Source organism: Dreissena polymorpha, chromosome 1 (genome assembly GCF_020536995.1).
Source record: "Dreissena polymorpha isolate Duluth1 chromosome 1, UMN_Dpol_1.0, whole genome shotgun sequence".
Taxonomy (NCBI): Eukaryota; Metazoa; Mollusca; class Bivalvia; order Myida; family Dreissenidae; genus Dreissena; species Dreissena polymorpha.
Genome location: NC_068355.1, coordinates 129,269,168 through 129,291,774, shown reverse-complemented (window position 1 = coordinate 129,291,774; position 22,607 = coordinate 129,269,168). Strand labels below are relative to the sequence as shown.

Sequence of the window (22,607 nt, the reverse complement as noted above, 5' to 3'; positions counted from 1 at the left end):
AATTAATTTTTTTTCCAAAATGGCCAAGAAAAGGCCTGATGTATCTATATTGTGTCAATATTTGTTGATAAAAACATTCCAATTTGGCCCATTTTATTGATAAAAAATGTTCAAATTTGCCATTTTATTGATTAAAAAAATCCCAATTAGACTCTAATTGGCTTGGAAAACTGATACTGTGCATGACGGCTGAACTGACTGAAACAAATGTTGAACAAATCATTGATATATATTTACGAAAAAGAACAGAGACATTCAGCTGTGAATATTACATTCATACATACATGTGTATTCATATAATAAATATCATTACATATAAAAGAATGACTTCTTAATTTTCCCCTTTTCCTAAAAAAGGACGCATTTTTCCCCTTTGGACGGGCCCCGCCACCATTCCCCTATAGGTGAAAAAAAACACTGTTAGAAGTACTGACTGAATGACAATTATGTTAAACAGATTGGATTCTGATCAGAATGCTCTGTTAGAGCCAAAATTGTTGCAATTGCCCTAAGGTCCAATTTCCTGTTACATGGCTCATTTTTTCTCATGATTGATACAAATTATCATGATATAAAGCAAGTCTGTTGTATATTAAAGAGTATTTTTTAGTGTGCATATTCCACCCATGGATGAAAGGTACAAAGTTGGTTGATAAAGCTATTAAACAATGTAAACAGTTTTCAAGTCTTTTTTATTTATGTCAAATGCATGCTATATTTGTTATAAACATACATTATGATATTCATTCAACAAAAGTTTAACGATCACTATAATACACTACACACCTGGCGTGTTTAATAGTCTCTTTTGAGGCAATAAAGTATAATACATGCTAAAGGTGCTTTAACCTATAAATATATATGAAAATATGTTAACTATTATTATAAAAAGCTTCTGCAACAGTGTAATGAGATATATAAAACACTTAAAGGTTAATGCAAGTATTCATAAGGTTAAATTTGCTGAATTTTAAATTTTCAAAAATAAAATAATCGGTTCAGACAGTTTTTTTGTTTTTTTTTTGGTAGACTGCTCACTTTTCATGCTTTTATTTTTATTTATCCCCCCCCCCCCCGACTCATTTTTTTTTGGAAAAATTTCCCGTTAAACAAATAAAAAAAAATGCTGGCCTTAATACAGGAAAAATAAATACTAAATCTAACATTCATTTACAAAATTATTTAAATTAATGTTATAACACATTTTTATTAAAAAACTGATATGGCATCTTATGTTATAACTTAAGCGATCTTAAATTACTTTCTTTCAATTGACAGAACATAAGCAATATGACATTTTTTAAAGTAATCTTTAGTCAACAATAAGCTTGCATTGACATCTGGTCTTTCATGCCTAGTAAAAAGTAAGTATAAGCTTGTATTATATACACAAATACTGCAGTACAATTGCATGAACCGTTAAAAAAATTATATTCTTAAAAATATAACCTTTTTTCGTGTGTAAAATATTTAATGTTTAAAGTTTATATGCAAGGAGTAAAATGTTAAAAGAGCTACATAATGTTCATTTTCATGGGTCATTATTTTATTTTTATGCCCCCTTTTGGCACTGTCCGTCAGTCTGTCAGTCAGTCTGTCACACTTTTCGTGTCCGCTCTCTAATTATACCCCCACAAACGAAGTTTAGGGGGGTATATAGGAGTGAACTTGTCTGTCGGTCTGTCTGTCAGTCCGTATTAAGTGTCTGCTCTCTAATTCAAGTAGTTTTCATCCGATCTTCACCAAACTTGGTCAGATGTTGTATCTACATGATGTCTAGGCCAAGTTCCAACATGGGCCATGCCAGGTCAAAAACTAGGTCATGGGGTCACTTAGTGCGTTTTAAACATTCAGCATGTTGTCCGATCTCTAATTCAAGTAGTTTTCATTTGATCTTCACCAAACTTGGTCAGAAGTTGTATCTACATGATGTCTAGGCCAAATTTTGAACATGGGCCTTGCCGGGTCAAAAACTAGGTCACGGGGTCACTAAGTGCGTTTTAAACATTCAGCATGTTGTCCGCAATCTAATTCAAGTAGTTTTCATTCGATCTTCACCAAACTTGGTCAGAAGTTGTATCTAAATGATCTTAAGGCCAAGTTCGAACATGGGCCTTACCGGGTCAAAAACTAGGTCACGGGGTCACTTAGTGCGTATTTTAACATTCAGCATGGTGTCCTCTCTCTTATTCAAGTAGTTTTCATCCGATCTTCACCAAACTTGGTCAGAAGTTTTATCTAGATGATCTGAAGGCCAAGTTCGAACATGGGCCATGCCAGCTCAAAAACTAGGTCACAGGGTCACTTAGTACGTTTTACACATTGAGCATGGTGTCTGCTCTCTAATTCAAGTAGTTTAAATCCGATCTTCACCACACTTGGTCAGAAGTTGTAACTAGATGATGTGTAGGTCAAGTTCGAACAAAAGCCATGCCGGGTAAAAAAATAGGTCACGGGGTCACTTAGAGTGTTTTAAACCCCACCATGTTGTCCGCTCTCTAATTCAAGTAGTTTTTATCCAATCTTCACCAAAATTGGTCAGAAGTTGTATCTTGATTATGTCTAGGGCAAGTTTGAATATGGGTCATGCCGGGTCAAAAACAAGGTCACGGGGTCACTTTACGTTTTAAACAACACAATCTTGTCCGCTCTCTTATTCAAGTAGTTTTCATCCAATCTTCACCAAACTTTGTCAGAAGTTGTATCTAGATGATGTCTAGGTCAAGTTTGAATATGGGTCATGCCGGGTCAAAAACTAGGTCATGGGGTATCTTAGTGCGTTTTAAACCTCACCATGTTGTCCGCTCTCTAATTCAAGTAGTTTTCATCCAATCCTCACCAAACTTGGTCACAAGTTTTATCTAAATGATCTTTAGGACAAGTTTGAACATGGGCCATTCCGGGCCTAAAACTAGGTCACGGGTCCAATTTGTGCGTTTTTTAACATTCAGCATGGTGTCCGCTCTCTAATTAAAGTAGTTTACATCCGATCTTCACCAAACTTGGTCAGAAGTTTATGGAGATGATCTTAAGGCCAAGTTAGAACATGGGCCTTTCTGTGTCAAAAACTAGGTCAAAGGGTCACTTAGTGCGTTTTAAAAATTGAGCATGGTGTCAGCTGTATTTTGTGAAGAAGGCATGCAAAATATTATGTGTCAATGCGGCATGTGGGGGTATTCGTCAAGTCTGTGACAAAGCTCTAGTTCAAATAGTTTTCATCCCATCTTTACGAAACTTGGTCAGTTGTATCTAGACAATATCTAGGTCAAGTTCGAACATGGGTCATGCCAGGTCAAAAACTAGGTCACGGGGTCGAAAAAACAAATCCAAGGGAAGTAATAAGCTTTAAATGGACAGAATTATCTGACCTGCCGAATGATATATATTTTTGTTAAATAAATCAAAGCGGCGCAGTAGGCGGCTTTGTGTTTCTGACAAACACATCGTGGTAACAGGTCAAGGTCATCCTTCAAGGTCTAAGGTCAAAATTACAAATCCAAGGGAAGTAATAAGCTTTAAAAGGGAGATAATTATTCAATATTGAACATAGCAACTTGATATTTGGCATGCATGTGTATCTCATGGAGCTGCACATTTTGAGTGGTGAATCTACAGTCACGGTGGTGGCTTTTAATTATTTGCTACTAAAAATAGAGATTTGTTAGAGACAATTATTTTCAAGGGAAGTAATTTATATAATAATATCTCAGATTATATATTTCCTTACCAAGAATTTAAGTTCTTTTCACAGTTACTGTACAGATTTTTTATTTTGATTATTTATAACTCAAATGATTGAATTTTTTTTTAAAAATGATATAAAAATCAGTTCTTTCCTGTACTAATTTGTGAATGGTAGGGTTCATTACATACCTGTGGACTTATGTCCATAGATACATGATGAACTCTGGCTATGATTTCTTGGATAAACTACAGGCCTTGGTATTCAGTGATGTCTGACTTGGTCATTTTTGACTGTCTACAGATCCCCCCACCCACCCCTCCCCCAGTTGGATTGGACAAAATCCAAGGGAAGTAATAAGCTTTAAAGGGAGATGATTTATATACCTGCCAAATGATAAATAGAAATTTTATTTCAAAGCGGCGCAGTAGAGGCATTGTGTTTCTGACGACGAACATATCTCTTGTTTGGTGGGGCTGTTTATGTTACGGTTGCATTGTATATGGCTTACAACAAAGTTGTGTTTGTTCATCCATTCATTCAAGCAATTACATAAATACTAAATTTCATTATTTCATTTCATAATAACTGTTTATTGTTGTTTTGTAATGACATAAGTTAAATTATTTACTTTTCTAATGAAAACTATTCTCAGACATTTGTGGTGGCATTGTTGATGACGTAAATTACTGCTACTTATATTAAATTCTGATAAAACAAAAAAAGATGTTAACTGGTCAAAGAAAAGAAAAGACAAGCTCTTCAACTACCTGGGGTCCATAGGCCAAGTTTGTAAATGAAAGTTTGGCTGTTGTTTATTGTTGTATTGTGTGTGGGCGCGTTTTGGTTAATGCTTAAATCGCAACTTATGGCCGCATTTCAGGGTTGTTACACGGCTGCTAGAGAGTTTATCATAGAGCAGGCAAACATTGTTCTCGGCATCGGCTTCGCGTTCTGCGTATTCCTGGTAAGCGCAATAATTAAACATAATGAGCCACTCTCCGAGAAAAAGGAGCTAAATGCATCTGCATAAAGTGCAGTCCCGTATAATCCTGTGCAGTCAGAGTTGACATTTTTCTGCTTGAACTTTTTTTTGCTGAGAAGAGACTTCCTTTAAGGGAAAATGTGAGAAAGCAGAAAGGTTTGGCTGAAAAGAGACTTCCTTAAAGGGAAAATGTGAGAAAGCAGAAAGGTTTGGCTGAAAAGAGACTTCCTTAAAGGGAAAATGTCAGAAAGCAGAAAGGTTTGGCTGAAAAGAGACTTCCTTAAAGGGAAAATGTGAGAAAGCAGAAAGGTTTGGCTGAAAAGAGACTTCCTTAAAGGGAAAATGTCAGAAAGCAGAAAGGTTTGGCTGAAAAGAGACTTCCTTTAAGGGAAAATGTGAGAAAGCAGAAAGGTTTGGCTGAAAAGAGAATTCCTTAAAGGGAAAATGTCAGAAAGCAGAAAGGTTTGGCTGAAAAGAGACTTCCTTAAAGGGAAAATGTCAGAAAGCAGAAAGGTTTGGCTGAAAAGAGACTTCCTTAAAGGGAAAATGTGAGAAAGCAGAAAGGTTTGGCTGAAAAGAGACTTCCTTAAAGGGAAAATGTGAGAAAGCAGAAAGGTTTGGCTGAAAAGAGACTTCCTTAAAGGGAAAATGTGAGAAAGCAGAAAGGTGTGGCTGAAAAGAGACTTCTTTAAAGGGAAAATGTGAGAAAGCAGAAAGGTTTGGCTGAAAAGAGACTTCTTTAAAGGGAAAATGTCAGAAAGCAGAAAGGTTTGGATGAAAAGAGACTTCCTTAAAGGGAAAATGTCAGAAAGCAGAAAGGTTTGGCTGAAAAGAGACTTCTTTAAAGGGAAAATGTCAGAAAGCAGAAAGGTTTGGCTGAAAAGAGACTTCCTTAAAGGGAAAATGTCAGAAAGCAGAAAGGTTTGGCTGAAAAGAGACTTCCTTAAAGGGAAAATGTGAGAAAGCAGAAAGGTTTGACTGAGTAGAGACTTCCTTAAAGGGAAAATGTGAGAAAGCAGAAAGGTTTGACTGAGTAGAGACTTCCTTAAAGGGAAAATGTGAGAAAGCAGAAAGGTTTGGCTGAAAAGAGACTTCCTTAAAGGGAAAATGTGAGAAAGCAGAAAGGTTTGACTGAGTAGAGACTTCCTTAAAGGGAAAATGTGAGAAAGCAGAAAGGTTTGACTGAGAAGAGACTTCTTTAAAGGGAAAATGTGAGAAAGCAGAAAGGTTTGGCTGAAAAGAGACTTCTTTAAAGGGAAAATGTCAGAAAGCAGAAAGGTTTGGCTGAAAAGAGACTTCCTTATAGGGAAAATGTCAGAAAGCAGAAAGGTTTGGCTGAAAAGAGACTTCCTTAAAGGGAAAATGTCAGAAAGCAGAAAGGTTTGGCCCTGCTGAGCCTTAACAGACTGCTCAGGCTATTCATGGACGACACTTTATGCACTTGCATTAAGCACCATTTTCCCAGAGCAAGGTTCTGTACAAGGTGTATGTAATATTGATATACATTTTCATTCATGTAATGACAGAAATCAATATTAGAATCAATGCTTTAATATGTTAGTAAAGTAAAGATACACATTATTTGAATACAATTTAAGTTTTAGTTAATGTCCAATTATATATTTTTCAATTTACCTTTTTCACCTTCTCAAAGTTTTTATGCCCCCATTTCGAAGAAAAGGGGGTATATAGTTTTCGCACTGTCCGTCGGTCGGCCACATTTTTCGTGTCCGCTCTCTAATTCAAATAGTTTTCATCCGATCTTTACCAAACTTGGTCAGAAGTTGTATCTAGACAATATCTAGGTCAAGTTCGAATATGGGTCATGTCGGGTCAAAAACTAGGTCACGGGGTCACTTAGTGCATTTCAAGGATTAAGCATGGTGTCCGCTCTCTAATTGAAGTAGTTTTCATCTGATCTTTACCAAACTTGGTCAGAAGTTGTATCAAGACAAAATCTAAGTCAAGTCCGAATATGGGTCATGCCGGGTCAAAAACTAGGTCACGGGGTCACTTAGTGCAATTCAAGGATTTAGTATGGTGTCTGCTCTCTAGTTTAAGTAGTTTTTATCAGATCTTCACCAAATTTGGTCAGAAGTTGTATCTAGACAATATCTAAGTCAAGTGTGAATATGGGTTATGCCTGGTCAAAAACTAGGTCACGGGTCACTTAGTGCATTTCAATAACTTCTATCAAAGCGTTTATTGGGGGCATATGTCATCCTATGGAGACAGCTCTTGTTCAGTACAGGAGTTGTCTCTATTGATAAAAAAAGCATACAAAACAAGACTTACAAGATAATGGCCATACTGTCCATGCTTATTTTTGAATGTGCAGTAGTTAAAATGTTTATGATTTAATACTTATTGATTTGTTTGTTGTTCAAAAGTTGTACAGTTTTTAGTTAATTAAATTCTTTTAACATGGTATGTATGATAGAAAGAGAATTCATGTTCACAGCTAGTACAAGTAGTAAGTTCCAATATTTCTAAAAGTAAAACTTATATCTTTGGGGCTTGAAAATTGCCTTTGTCCACTTGTCCTGTAAGTTATTTTGTTTCAAGACAAGCTTTAATAATAATTGTTGCTCAATTAAGTGGCGAATCACCTGTCAATCTGGCTATAAAATAATGCTTCTGGTTGATTTAGAAAGAAGGAAAATATGTATTTTTATAGGTATTTAACATATCACGTACACTGTGCAACCTCTATAAACCACTGTCCTGAGTCTTGTTTTGTATTCATCAATTTAATATTGTGGAGTGATAATCGTTAAAAATTGAAATTTAAAACTTGTCTATTTTATTTTAACTATTATGTTGTTATGTCTCCCACCACTTCAGTGGGGGACATATTGTTTTGCCCTGTCTGTTTGTTTGTTTGTTTGTTTGTGTGTTTGTTTGTTTGCCCCAACTTTAATATTTGCAATAACTTTTGCAATATTGAAGATAGCAACTTGATATTTGGCATGCATGTGTATATCATGGAGCTGCACATTTTGAGTGGTAAAGGTCAAGGTCATCCTTCAAGGTCAAAGGTCAAATATATAGCTTTAAAGCGGCGCAAAAGGGGACATATGAGATTTGCCGTACTACTTTATTAAACATGTTTAAAACATTAAGTTCCATTGTATAAGTATATTAATAATCAAGTTGCTTATATACATAATACTAAAAATAATTTTTAATTAAATTAAGTATTGTTAAATATATATAAATCAAGTATTGCAACACAAATTAATGTATGTGACTTATACAGTGCCTTCCACAGGATTTTTTTCAGACGCCCCGGGGTCGTTTAGGGGGCGGGGGGGTACTTATTACTTTTCCTGCCGCTACTCATTACCAGATAGTCTCGTATATTCAGGTTTAAAAAGCAAAATCTGGTAAATATTTATGATAAAAGTGCTCAAGAAATTCAAGAAACACAAACATTCGCCATTTTTCTTAAGTATCAAATACATTTTGGCATATGTTACTATTTAAAGATATGATGAAATGTCCGATCGGGGCGTTTCTTTCCCTCTGAACATGCGTTAATCGCCTGACGTGATGTTCTCCTTTTTATACAACACAAAATAAACTCACACTTTCCATGCAACGTCCTTCATGTCTGCATAATTTTCGCGTGCTTTTTATTGAGACAAAAGATAAAGCACTGTTTATTTGACGCTAGAATTTGTTGATATTTGTTAGCATTAAAATTCGGAAACGTGTTTCGGACTACAAATTCAATAATACTCATTTGAGAATCGACAGATACATTTACAGTTGTGCGTAATTAATTCAACGATAATTTGTAAAAGCGCATTACGAGTCGAATACATGTTTTGACCATATTATGCATGAAATGCACAATATCCACGAGGATTACACCCGGTTGTAAGTAAGTAAGTGACCGAGACTCGTCATATGCTAATCTTAATGCAAGTATTACTGCCCATAAGTGTTGTCGCTCATTCAAAGCGTGCGCTCTCATTGGCCAATATTGATATTCCATTACAACGATGACCCACCTTTAGGCGGGCTTTAGGTGGGTAAAGAGATGCATGACGTAATTGACAGAGGATCATAAATCGGCTCTAACAATTTTCGGCGCAGTCGATATCGCTTTGATCTTAATAATGCCTAGTTGCAGTATGAAAAATACACACTTATCAGAAAATTTCAAGGTGCCAGCGGACTCTTATTTCGACTTTCAAGTGCCCCGGCGAGGGACCGTTTAATGGCCTGTGAAAAGCACTGTTATATTTATTAATTATTTAATTTTCTTTAAATTACAAATAACAAATTGGATCTAAAGTTATATTTGATTATTTCATATAATAGCCAAAATAGATGTGGGTAGCCCTTAACTCACCATCTTATTATATTCTGAAGCTTTCTGCATTTTCTCTTGAGTGCTTTCTCTCTTTATGAAAAAAAAGTTCTGGTATTTGGCACTATTTGCAACAGAACGCTCTTTTTATGTCCCCCACCACTATAGTGTGGGGACATATTGTTTTTGCCCTGTCTGTTGGTTTGTTTGTGTGTTTGTTTGTTTGCCCCAACTTTAACATTTGCAATAACTTTTGCAATATTGAAGATAGCAACTTGATATTTGGCAGGCATGTGTATTGCATGGAGCTGCAAATTTTGAGTGGTGAAAGGTCAAAGTCAAGGTCATCCTTCAAGGTCAAAGGTCAATTATATAGCTTCAAAGCGGCGCAAAAGGGGACATAGTGATTCTGACAAACACATATCTTGTTTCGTCATGGTTCTTACTCATAGCAATTTTTGACTCAATGCTTTACCTCCATCTGGTTTTAACATATAAGTTTATTTTATACACACCTGTATTTGGGAAGATGTTAGAATAGTTGGAGCAAATTTCATTTTTAGCTCATCTATTTTTTTTTTAAATTATGAGCTATTTTCATCACCTTGGCGTCCGCGTCCATAAAGTATCAATGTTATTGCATTCAAACTTGGTACACTTACTTACTATCATGAGGGGACTGGGCAGGCAAAGTTAGATAACTCTGGCTTGCATTTTGACAGAATTATGTGCCCTTTTTATACTTAGAAAATTGAAAATTTTGGTCTAGTTTTGTGTTTAGGTCCATTTTATTCCTTAAGTATCAAAGCTATTGCTTTCATACTTGCAAAACTTACTAACTATCATAAGGGGACTGTGCAGGCAAAGTTATGTAACTCTGACTGGCATTTTGACAGAATTATGTGCCCTTTTTATACTTAGAAAATTGAAAATTTGGTTAAGTTTTGTGTTTAGGTCCACTTTTTTCCTAAAGTATCAAAGCTATTGCTTTCAAAATTGCAACACTTACTAACTATCGTAAGGGGACTGCGCAGGCAAAGTTATGTAACTCTGACTGGCATTTTGACGGAATTATGGGCCCTTTATACTTAAAAATTTGGTTAAGTTTTGTGTTTTGGTCCACTTTACCCCTGAAGTATCATAGATATTGCTTTCATACTTGGAACACTCGCAAACTGTCATTAGGGGACAGTAAAGGACAAGTTGCATAACTCTGTTTGTAATTTTTACGGAATTATGGCCCTTTTTTGACTTAGTAACTTTGAATATATGGTTACATTTTGTGTTTAGATCCACTTTACTTCTAAAGTATCAAGGCTATTGCTTTTAAATTTCAAATACTTACATGCTATCAGGTACTGTATCTGGCAAGTTGAATTTTACCTTGACCTTTGAAATACTTTGACTCTCAAGGTCAAATTATTAAATTTTGCTAAAATTGCCATAACTTCTTTATTTATGATTAGATTCAATTGATACTTTGACAAAACAGCTCTTACCTGACAAACCACAATAGACTCCACCCAAACTATCCCCCATGCCCCCCCCCAAATCCCCCTTCAATCCCCCCCATTATTTTTTTTTAATTAACTAATATCTAATAAATGACCACCACACCCTCATACTATACCACCCCCCCACCCCAAAAAAATAATTTGTATGCCCCCGGTAGGGTGGCATATAGCAGTTTAACTGTCCGTCAGTATGTTAGTCCGTCCGTCCGAAAAAAAACTTTGACATTGGCCATAACTTTTTCACGTTTGAAGATAGCAACTTGATATTTGGCATGCATGTGTATCTCATGGAGCTGCAAATTTTGAGTGGTGAAAGGTCAAGGTCATCCTTCAAGGTCAAATGTCAAATTTATGGTGTCTGTCCGTCCGAAAACTTTAACATTGGCCATAACTTTTTCAATATTGAAGATAGCAACTTGATATTTGGCATGCATGTGTATCTCATGGAGCTGAACATTTTGAATGGTGAAAGATGAAGGTCAAGGTCATTCTTCAAGGTCAAATGTCATATATATGGCGTCTGTCCGTCCGAAAACTTTTACATTGGCCATAACTTTTTTAATATTGAAGATAGCAACTTGATATTTGGCATGCATGTGTATCTCATGAAGTTGAACATTTTGAGTGGTGGAAGTTCAAGGTCAAGGTCATCCTTCAAGGTTAAAAAAATTAAAAAATTTCAAAGCGGCGTTCTCATGAAGCTGCACATTTTGAGTGGTGGAAGATCTAGGTCAAGGTCATCCTTCAAGGTCAAGGTCATCCTTCAAGGTCAAAGGTCTTTTTTTTTTAAATTTCAAAGCAGCGTTCTCATGAAGTTGCACATTTTTAGTGGTGGAAGTTCAAGGTCAACGTCATTCTAAAAGGTCAAGGTTATCCGTCAAGGTAAAAAATAAAAAATAAATTCAAAGTGACGTTCTCACGAAGCTGCACATTTTGAGTGGTGGAAGTTCAAGGTCAACATCATTCTTCAAGGTCAAGGTCAAAGGTAAAAAAAAATAATTTCAAAGCGGCTTTATCATATAGCTACACATTTTTTGTAGTGAAAGTTCAAGGTCAAGGTCATCCTTCAAGGTCAAGGTCATCCTTCAAGGTCGAAGGTAAAAAAATAATAATTTAAAGCGGCGTTATCATGAAGCTGCACATTTTGAGTGGTGGAAGTTAAAGGTCAAGGTCATCCTTCAAGGTCAAAAAAAAAAGAAAATAAATTTTAAAGCGGCGTTCTCATGAAGCTGCACATTTTGAGTGGTGGAAGTTCAAGGTCAAGGTCATCCTTCAAGGTCAAGGTCATCCTTCAAGGTCAAAGGTCAAAAAAATAAATAATTCAAAGCGGCGTTCTCATGAAGCTGCACATTTTGAGTGGTGGAAGTTCAAGGTGAAGGTCATTCTTCAAGGTCAAGGTCATCCTTCAAGATCAAAGGTAAAAAAATCATAATTTCAAAGCGACGTTATCATGAAGCTACACATTTTGAGTGGTGGAAGGTCAAGGTCATCCTTCAAGGTCAAGGTCATCCTTCAAGGTCAAAGGTAAAAAAATAATATTTCAAAGCGGCGTTCTCATAAAGCTGCACATTTTGAGTGGTTGAAGTTGAAGGTCAAGGTCATCCTTCAAGGTCAAAGGTAATTTTTTTTATATTTTTTTTGCAAAGCGGCGCAATAGGGGGCATTGTGTTTCTGACAAACACATCTCTGGTTTTTTTTCAAACATGGTTAAAAAAACACAAATATTTATTTTTATTATTTTATTTTTGAAATACTGTCCAACCATCCCACCCAAGAATCCTCCCCCCCAAAAATATTTTTTTTTTTGCATTTTTTTTTTCATTTTTGGAAGATAATGTAATAAATGACCACACACCCACACTATACACCCCTCCACTCCAACCCTCCCTCCTTTGTGATTGAAATTGAGATAGGTCCCTACACCTTTAAAAAGAAAAATAGATGAGCGGTCTGCATCCGCAAGGCGGTGCTCTTGAAAAGAATAATCTATCGTTCATACTATTTATAAAATGCACACCATGACTTGCACTGTTATATCTCTTTAAAAACAAAAGCAACGTGTTTTTGTAAATGTGTTTGTGTGTTTCGTAAAAATAATGTTTCTCAGACAGATCACAACAAACATTCATATAAAAAACACATCAGGTATTAAGATAACTACCTAAGTAAAGTTGAAAACAGAAGGTGTTCATTGTGTAAATTTCAAGTTATTTCCCTTTCATTGATAGATGTTTGATACCGTATGTAATACATTGAATTTGAACTTTTCTTTATAGTTATTTGTGTCATTTTTGATGCTAGTGTATTTGTAAATGATTTGTAAATAATTTGATTCTTGTTTTTGAAAAATGACACTTAATGCATGTGCGAAAAAGGTCAACTGAGATTAGCCTTTGTGAATCAAGGAAATCACTGTTCGTCTAGACTGGATTTTTATTAGAAAATGCTTTTTAAAATGAAAAAATCCCTGAAAGTTTAAGTGTTATCCCTGATAAGCCTGTGCTGACTGCACAGGCTTATCTGGCTGGCATGAACCTTATTTTAATGCACATGCATTAAGCCCAGTTTTCACAGTGAACTAGGCTTATTTCATGCGCAGAATGATATATTGTGATTTTTTATATCTTTTTCAGATTACTGGTGTAGTGGCGGGAGTTTTGTTTATCCTTAAGTTGGGTGAGACAGGGGAAATGGAGTACTAAGAATGATGGTGAGAGGTTTTCTTTCAGATTGCTGGTGTTGTGATGGGTGTTATCTTTGTCTTGAAGTTGAAAGAAAGTGACCAAGGGGATTATAACGTGCGTACGGCTGACAGAGGAGATTAATAATTCGTGCATTCATAGCGAAAATCTCAATAGAAGTCAAATGAAAAAAGAATTTGTTAGTAAAATGGAATATGTTATAATTGAAGCAATCTGTTTGCTGTAACCAATTACTCTAAGATTTTGAAGATGAAATTCAAGTCGACTAAGTTGTGAATTATGATACAAACCATTTAGAAATTTGGTACAAAATGGGTTTATTTGAAATCAATGTGAATAGTTAAACACTTTTTTTAATCTTTTAATTCTGAATGAAACAGTGAGTGATGACAAATCCATGGATTTGGGAGTTTCCCACAGCAATTAAGTTTTGTGTGACCTCAATTTCTGGCAGCAATATTTTAAGCATACACATGCATTCTATACCAATCCATGTGCATGTGTTTATATATGTTTCAGTACAACGAGGGCTTTAGTCATGCGTTGTATTTAGGCACAAATGGTTTTATTTTTTTTAAGGAGTATGACTATGTATTATGTTTTATAAATCTAGTTTTCAAAATGTTCATCATTCAAAACATGTTTCGTTGAAATGAATGTTCATGATAAGTATGCATGCCTAAGTTGTCCATGTATGGTACATTGACTTCGTAATGTTACTCCATGGAAAGTTTGTTTTAATGATCAGGGCCCGTATTCACCAAACAATTCTTAGACTTTAGTCTAAAAATGAAGAATATTCTTTAAATTGATATATTCAATAAGTGCTTGAATTTTGAGTAAAACTTGTTATTAAACATCTCTATCTATGGCATTTTTCATGTAGAACATTTTGTTAATGACATTATTACCAGTGGAGGCATGTATATATTCAAACATTGAACGCATTTTTTCTTGGTCCCAAATCTTTTCGTTATTTTTAAGTCTAATAATGGGTTGGTGAATACGGGCCCAGTCTTATGAATGTTAAAGAAAAATATGGGTCAATCAATGACTTGTAAATAGTTGAGTCTTGCTATGGAAAAATAGGGCTCAATAAAAGTGTGTAAAGTGTAACAGTCATCCTTGATTAGCCTGTGCTGTCCATACAGGCTTTTAAGGGACAACACATTCTGCCAGACTGGATATGTGTTTATAAGAGACTTTTATTAAACAAATATTCCTAAAGCAGCAAATGTCTTCCTGTCAGATTGACCTTTGCGTACAGCATGGCTAATAAGGGAGAACACTACAAACATGCATTGGGCCCCGTTTTCCTAGAGCAAGGCCCATTTTAGTGTTGATATTGGGCTCAATTCACATTGTACACGGCAAATATTGATAAGATATTGAATATTATCATGCATCGATAACTTAAATTATTACCATTAACAATTGATTTTTATAAGATGTTATGTGGTGATGCAATAAATAAATTAAAACATAAAAGTTATTTTAACATATCATAACTGAACGCATATCATACTTGTGCCATGTATGGTAACAGCTTTTATTTAAAACATTTTGTGAGTGAATTCATCATTTGTGTATGATTTAATTTTTTTTAGTGTTTATTAGATAATTGGATTTCATGATTGCTGTAAAAAGGTTTTAGGATATGTGAGTGCACTCAGGACTGAAGATATGTTTAGGAAACAAGTACGACCTGGATATTGTAAATTTTCTTGTCATATGCAAATTTTGTATTTTTAAAGTATGTTAAATTCAGAACAAGCTTACAAATTGTAGTAAATTTTCAGAACATTTTATTCTAAACATAGGTTGTATCAGAAGATAAATTTCAAGTTCGGAAAGTTTAACATCATATTGTTTAATGCTTTGTCCTGTTGATTGTATTTAATTTTATGTATTATCCCGGTTCCATTGAATGCATTCATACTTTTACTGTTTTTATGTCCCCCAGTCTATTGTTTTTGCCCTGTCTGTTTGTTGGTATGTTGGTTTGTTTGTTTGCGTCAAACTTTAACATTGGCCATAACTTTTGCAATATTGAAGATACCAACGTGATATTTGGCATGCATTTGTATCTCATGGAGCTGCACATTTTGAGTGGTGAAAGGTAAAGGTCATCCCTCAAGGTCAAAGGTCAAATATATGGGGGGGGGGGACATAATGTTTCACAACACATCTTGTTTTTCTTTGGTTTTGGTCCTAGTTGAAATTCAAAGGTTGTGTATGACTATTTTTTTGTTAGGTTAATTATTTTAAATTCTCTCTTTTAATGTGTATAACTTGTTTTAGTTTATATGAGTGCCTTTAAGTAAAGGATATTGATTTTTATTAAATTCTGTTCTTTCGGAGTCTCCTGTAATTAGACACGTTTAGTTGACACATTTTACATTTACACAATAAAAAATGGAAAGTATTTTTTATTATATCTTGGATCAATTATTTCTGTGAACATGACCATAGAGATTAATACCATACTCCATTATTTTAGTGAACGTTTTAATATTGTATTTTTGTATAGTTATATGTGTAAGTATGTATAGGTTTACATATTTTTGTATAGGTAGATATGTATGTATGTAAAGGTTTATACTTGTAGTATTTTATGTAAATGCTTCATGTATATTTTCATCCTTTTACATTTTACTTTTGAGTACCGGTATATTGTGAATAAATAGCAAAACTGTGGTTTTGATTGGTTTAATGCAAGTTTACCATCATGTGCAAAGTGAGAGAAATCTTAGGCTGTGCTGCACGTGCAATATATATGAATGAGCACTTCTTAATAATTATCCCAGATAAAGGGCGGGTTATTTAAAAGAACACAAGTTCATTATTACTTCGTATTCTAATTGGATATTTCAAAGCAATGCGATTGGATAAAAAAATTGCCTCTGGGTACTTGTGAGAAACGCATGCTCTTAACCTATTTGATTGGTGAGCTGAACTCCACCTTTGTGAATTTAGAAATATGGAAGTCTGTAGAAACCCAATTTAAAATACACAAGGCGCGAACTATTGACTTTGTTTCATTTTAGGACTGATAAGTTAACCATATGACTCGTGCATTGCTCGGGCTAAGAACAAAAATAAAAGGCGTCCATTTGTTGTCCCCTACTGGTTTCACCCGAGGGGACTTATGGTTTGCTCTCTGTGAGTCTGTCTGTCACACTTTTCTGGATCCTGCAATAACTTTAAAAGTTCTTCATATTTTTTCATGAAACTTTAAACATGGATAGATGGCAATATGGACATTATGCATGTAATTTCATTTTATTCCTACGTCAAAAATTCTGGTTGCTATGGCAACAAATAGACAAGAAATACTGCTGAAAATGGTGGTTTTCTGAATCCTTTGATAATCTAAAAAGTTCTTCATATTTTTTCATGAAACTTAAAACATGGATAGATGGCAATATGGACATTATGCACCTCATTTCATTTTGTTCCTACGTCAAAAATTCTGGTTGCTATGGCAACAACAAAATTCTGATAATAGTGGAATTTCTGACAATGGTGGAGCCGATAGGGGACATTATATTGCTTGGCAATAGTCTTGTTAAATAATAGTATTTTTTTTTTACTGATTTTCATTGTATCTCTTAATTGCATCCAACGCAAGATATACGCGGTTAAACCTGGACAGAAGTTAATTGTGATACAAATACGTTTAGAATAATTGCTGCCAATGTCATCGTAACATCTAGCACAATACAGAGATACCAGTAGGCCTATATGACAACTAACGGTATGTCTTGTAACTTTAAACAGAAATTTGATCTACACAAACTTCCAGTATTTCCAATAGTATTTAAGTTTCCCAGAATTGTTTATAAGTTGATTTTGATTTAGTGTGCGCAAACTCCTCGATATCTCGGTTATGAAAACACTATGCAAGGTGTAAGCTTATAAAAATCGCTAACCTTCAAATTACAAGTGATATTATGGGCATTTTCACTGTTGAATTGAGCTGAAAAGAATTAACAGGTCAAAAGAATTAGTTAAAATGTGGTAACTGACCAATTATCTTCAACTTCTCTTGTTACCAGTTGTTTATAAAAATATATTATTTTCGATATTTTACATGACTCACCCAGTCCTCTAAGCCGAAATGATCCGTGAAACAAAATTGTGTCGTATGAACGAATCTGCATGAAAACTACATTTAGACTCGCATCGTACATCGAACAATTTCTGTCGTCAGTTGTCAAAACGAAAGTACGGTTGATATTCAAATGCAGGCTTTTTACTGGTCCCTACTTTTCCTTACTTTTTTTTCTTAACCCTACTTTTCCATACTTTTTTCAAAAATAGCCCTATTATCTATACTTTTTCATTTTGCAAGTAAAATAAATAAAATGTAAAATGAAGGCTTACATGATTCTTCTTTAGGTATTTTCAGAATTTCCATCCATTATGAATCTTTTGTAATGAGTACAGTTCAGATGTGTTTGGGGGATCACCTTGTGATGTCCATCCTTGAAAGCACCATGGTTCATTGGCTAGTCAGTACAGACATACTGGTCTTTAGGTAAGATAATATCTTTTTACACTGTGAAAATACATGTATGTTCCATTTAATCATAACATATGTGCTTCTTGAAATAAAGGTGACAGATATGCACGCTTCATCTAGACTTTATACTGCCAAGTTTCTTTTTTCCCCAATGATGCTACTGACTGAAGGAACCCACAAATGCCATGCTGTGTTTTAAACCTTATGGGTTAAATTCCTAATTGCAGATGCTGCTTTCCTTTCTTACAACTTACATTTTAGTTTAAATGTTACGCTTTCTTTTCCTAACTGTCATATTAATCATAACTAATTTTGTATGACCCCCCAAAAAGGGAGGATGTGATTTGCCATTGTTTGTCTGTCTGTCCATCTAGCTGTCCATATCCCAAAGTTTGTGTCGTGCAGAACTCAAAAGTATAACTGCAAGAGCCATCTTTCTGTGAATAGTTGTCAGCATGTGAACTTGTATACCTGAGTATTTTGATGCAAGTATATCAGATATCTATGGAGTTATGGCCCCTGATTTAGTAAACGATATAAATCTTTGTGACAGAGCCAAATTGTGGGGGCATCTGTATCCTATAGACACACATCTACTTTAAAATTAATAAATTAATTATAATTTGATTAACAACGTGGTATTTGTAGTTTGATATAAGACACTTCATTGACCAGCCTTGATTTGCTTTGTTTCAATACTATGTTGCAGCAGTGACATACTAACAACTTAGATCCATTCAATGTCTATTTTAATACTATAACTAGTCAGTTTAACTAACATAAAAATTTCTCGTAACCACTCTTTAATCATTCAATTTGTATATGCATTTGAGTTAAATGGCGGACATTTGTGTTTACTAAATTCTTTAACACATTCATTGTCAATATTGGCCGTATTTTGGTTTTGAAGAAAGAAATCGTAATAATAATGGATTATCGGGTAATGGATAGAATTGGAACATGCAAAGATCTATCAATATAATATGTGTTTAAATTGTACAGTATACTAAAAATGTGAAAATCTTAAAATTTTCTCTACTTTTTTTAACCTTATTTTAACTTTTTGTGCTCTGAGAATAGCGGTATTTTGTCCCTGAAAATGTCTAGAATTGTTTAACGTTCGGGGGGCTTCGCCCCCCCCCCCTGGCCCCCTACCAGGGCTTATACCCACAAGGGGGCCTAGGCGGCCCCTTTGATCCCCGGCCTTATCAGTTACTACATTCCACATAATCCTTTGCAATCATAATGGCAACCCTGTATTGTTTGAAACTTATTTTGTTTAACCCTTTACTCCATGTATACTCATTTTAACTTATTGGCGTCGCACTGAAGTGCGGCTACTAGTATGTAATACGTTTTTTTCGCTTATTGGAGGAGTAGTATAACCCAATGGGTTGCTGATAGTTGCAATGCGCTCTCTCTTGGCCATGGGTGCAACATGTTATCAACAATGCAAGGGTTAAGGAACACTGAAACTGCAAGAACTAATACAAATTTACCTATCTAAACCACAAACTCATCCAAATGGTACCATTAAAGCAAGAAATAATTGAATTTATTGACTTAGGTTGTGTTTTGTACTCAATATCCGCCATATTGGAAAATTGACCCAATATTGGTTAGGTCGCAGTACACCAATATTTTGCACGTCGGGTTAGTGCTCCAGCCTATAAAGTCGATAACGATGCGGTATTCGATACAAAACACACTGTTTCAAATTTAAACATAAACATGTCAGCGAGAAAAGTGTGTTGAAACATCGTCGTGTTTTTATAGGGTGCATGCAAAGAATGACACCCGTAGTTTGCCATTCAGATAAATTTAACATGTTTATGAAGTTTATTCATTATTTTCCTCAATTTGTCTCGAACGACGTCTGTTTAGTGAAGCGCACGGATTCGCCGCGCTGAACTGCACCCAAGTTTATGAAGGGGTGCATATGGACTGCCAGAGCCGCCATAGTAAAAATTATCAAAGGCTCTGGGAGTCCGTTTATATGGACTAATGGGAGGAGAAGTTATTTTACGGATCAATGTATATATTTTTGTTGTCAGAATATCTTGCATAGTGGTGATTTTTTGTGTAAATTGGTGTAAATAAGTACTGCATTTGTGCCTATTACATTTACTACAACATTTATTGCCAATAATGCAAAGCTTATTCTTTTAATTAATAACTGATCACAGGGACTGGGCAATAATAAAAGATCACAGGGACTGGGGAAATACGCGAACCGGTGAAACTTTCTGGTTTTGTATAAAAACAAAACTTCTTTGTTCCACTATCCTAACAACCACCTAGTTACTAATAAAGGCGCTATAGAGCGCGAAGCGTGACACGTATTATTAATTGTAATAATGAGTCTTGATAAAGGAAGCAGCCGCTTATCAATGAGGAGCACCATCACAGCATCCCAGTCTCATTACTATCAAGTCCTCCTACAGGTTGTTTTTTTAAGAACCACATATAGAAGGCCGCAGGCCTGACCCGTATCTTGCCAGTGGTATGGACCCTTTGGTATGAACCTTTAACCCCGCTCACTATCCAGCGTTTTTAACTTCCGGGTTTACATTTAAACCGACTATTAATAGCTTATTAATATCTTAAAAGGTGATTTTTCAAGCGGTTCCGTAGTGTAGTGGTTGCACGCTCGCTTCACATGTGAGAGGCCCAAGGTTCGAGCCCCAGTAAAATCAAATAATTTTATTTGTGTTCTATGTTAACTTTTTGTTTTGATGTAGACATTTTAGTTTAAATAAACATGCTGTTTTATTGTTACCATTTTTTGTTTTTATTATGCCCATGCAATATATGTGTGAGAGGGTGGGGGGGGGGGGCGGTTCGTAAACACATTTAAACTTTTACAGTGTTTTCATATCAATGAGTACTCAACCCCTATCGTAAATGAGCAACCTAAGAATAAGTTCAGAATTATCTCCCCTTGAAGTTGAGAAAAATATGAAATTACGCTTACAAGATAAAGCAGATTTTTTAAAACCTACACAGTTCTGTTCCATTAATGAAAACTGCACACGAATGCCAGTAAAAACAAGAAACCGTCGGAGACGGGTGACGCTCCCCACATGTTTTTTTGTTACAATATTGCACTATATATTCAGATAAAAAGAAACGTCTTCAGGGCACAGTAGTTGGGGGGACAATACTTTGTTATAGAACATTTCAAAGGGCCACAACTCTGTGAAAAATCATTCGACCTGAACCGGCTGATAATATGCACATCTCCTCTTGGTAGTGAAGCTTCCCATACAGTTTCATTGAATTCCGGTCATTATTTGCTGAGAAATAGTCCGGACAAAAATTGTGCACGGACGGACAGACGAAGCGGTGACTATATGCCCCCCCCCACCAAAATAAATTTTGGGGGAGCATAAAAAAGGAAACCAGTGTAAATAAAATGAACTATGAAATATTTGGGGGTTACAATACAAAATCATAGATAATGGTTATTTGATCAATGTACCTATGAAGTTGTATGATACTAGGCATAAGCGTTCTTGAGTTATCATCCGGAAACCATTTTACTATTTCGGGTCACCGTGACCTTGACCTTTGACCTAGTGACCTGAAAATCAATTGGGGTCATCTGCCAGTCATTATCAATCTACCTATGAAGTTTCATCATCCTAGGCATAAGCGTTCTTGAGTTATCATCCGGAAACTATTTTACTATTTCGGGTCACCGTGACCTTGACCTTTGAACTAGTGACCTGAAAATCAATAGGGGTCATCTGCAAGTCATGATCAATCTACCTATTAAGTTTCATGATCCTAGGCATAAGCGTTTTTGAGTTATCATCCGGAAACCATTTTACTATTTCGGGTCACTGTGACCTTGACCTTTGACCTAGTGACCTCAAAATCAATAGGGGTCATCTGCAAGTCATGATCAATGTACCTATAAAGTTTCATGATCCTAGGCCTAAGCGTTCTTGAGTTATCATCCGGAAACCACCTGGTGGACGGACAGACAGACAGACATGTGCAAAGCAATATACCCCCTCTTCTTCGAAGGGGACATAAAAAGTTGCATCATCTGCAAAGAAGGTCTGTGTTATTTCCGCCCCATTATCAATGTACCTATGAAGTTTCATGATCCTAGGCCTAAGCGTTCTTGAGTTATCATCCGGAAACCATCTGGTGGACGGACCAACCGACGGACCGACCGACATGTGCAAAACAATATACCCCCTCTTCTTCGAAGGGGGGCATAAATAGAAAGATAGGCCACGTTTTGTATTTGTAAATATTCTGGTAGCCTTACACTGGCTGAATGAAAGCATAGTATAAAACTATAATTGTACAGTCAACCTTTCTTTGCTTCGTATTTATTACCTTTATGTAATACTTGTATGCTACATGGTCTACAATACACCTCTTTTTTGGTCGCAAACATTCACATACCGGTAGGCCCTTAAATGGGTTGAAGCCTTAGTTGTTAGGCAACCCACAGGTGGTTTGCATGTGGCTATGATATTAATTAGTGAAAACATCATTTTGAATGATAAATTATCATATTATAACGAACAAGAAATGTGTTCGTCAGAAACACATTGGGCCGCTTTAAAATAAAAATATATTATTTATTTTTGTGAACTTTGACCTTGAAGGATGACCTTGACCTTGAACTTCCACCACTCAATATGTGCTTCTTCATGAGAACGCCGCTTTGAAATTTGTTATTTTTTTATTTTATTTTTACCTTTGACCTTGAAGGATGACCTTGACCTTGAACTTCCACCACTCAAAATGTGCAGCTTCATGAGCTACACATGCATGCCATATATCAAGTTCCTCTCTTCAATATTGCAAAAGTTATGGCCAACGTTAAAGTTGTTTTTTTCCGAACAGACGGACAAACTG

The 22,607-nt window shown here is 35.4% G+C and overlaps 1 protein-coding gene and 1 long non-coding RNA gene across 4 annotated transcripts in view; both read left to right on the top strand.

The window, feature by feature from the left end:
* LOC127849543 (tetraspanin-9-like) overlaps positions 1-15,898 on the top strand; it is a 43,790-nt gene extending 27,892 nt beyond the window's left edge. The window contains exons 8-9 of one of the 2 annotated variants that reach the window (XM_052382185.1): positions 4,566-4,649; positions 13,229-15,898. In XM_052382185.1, coding sequence (XP_052238145.1) covers positions 4,566-4,649; positions 13,229-13,324 — 180 coding nt within the window. In that variant the 3' untranslated portion in view covers positions 13,325-15,898. Of the gene's footprint in view, positions 1-4,565; positions 4,650-13,132 lie in introns of both variants that reach the window. The other variant, XM_052382196.1, reaches the window with a different exon arrangement.
* LOC127849552 (uncharacterized) lies at positions 4,733-5,890 on the top strand. 2 transcript variants are annotated; one of them, XR_008034906.1, is made up of 3 exons: positions 4,733-4,976; positions 5,181-5,333; positions 5,742-5,890. It is a non-coding gene; the product is annotated as an uncharacterized LOC127849552 (long non-coding RNA). The 2 variants fall into 2 exon arrangements; XR_008034907.1 differs by lacking the exon at positions 5,742-5,890 and adding an exon at positions 5,538-5,635.
* Positions 15,899-22,607: the final 6,709 nt, after the last annotated feature.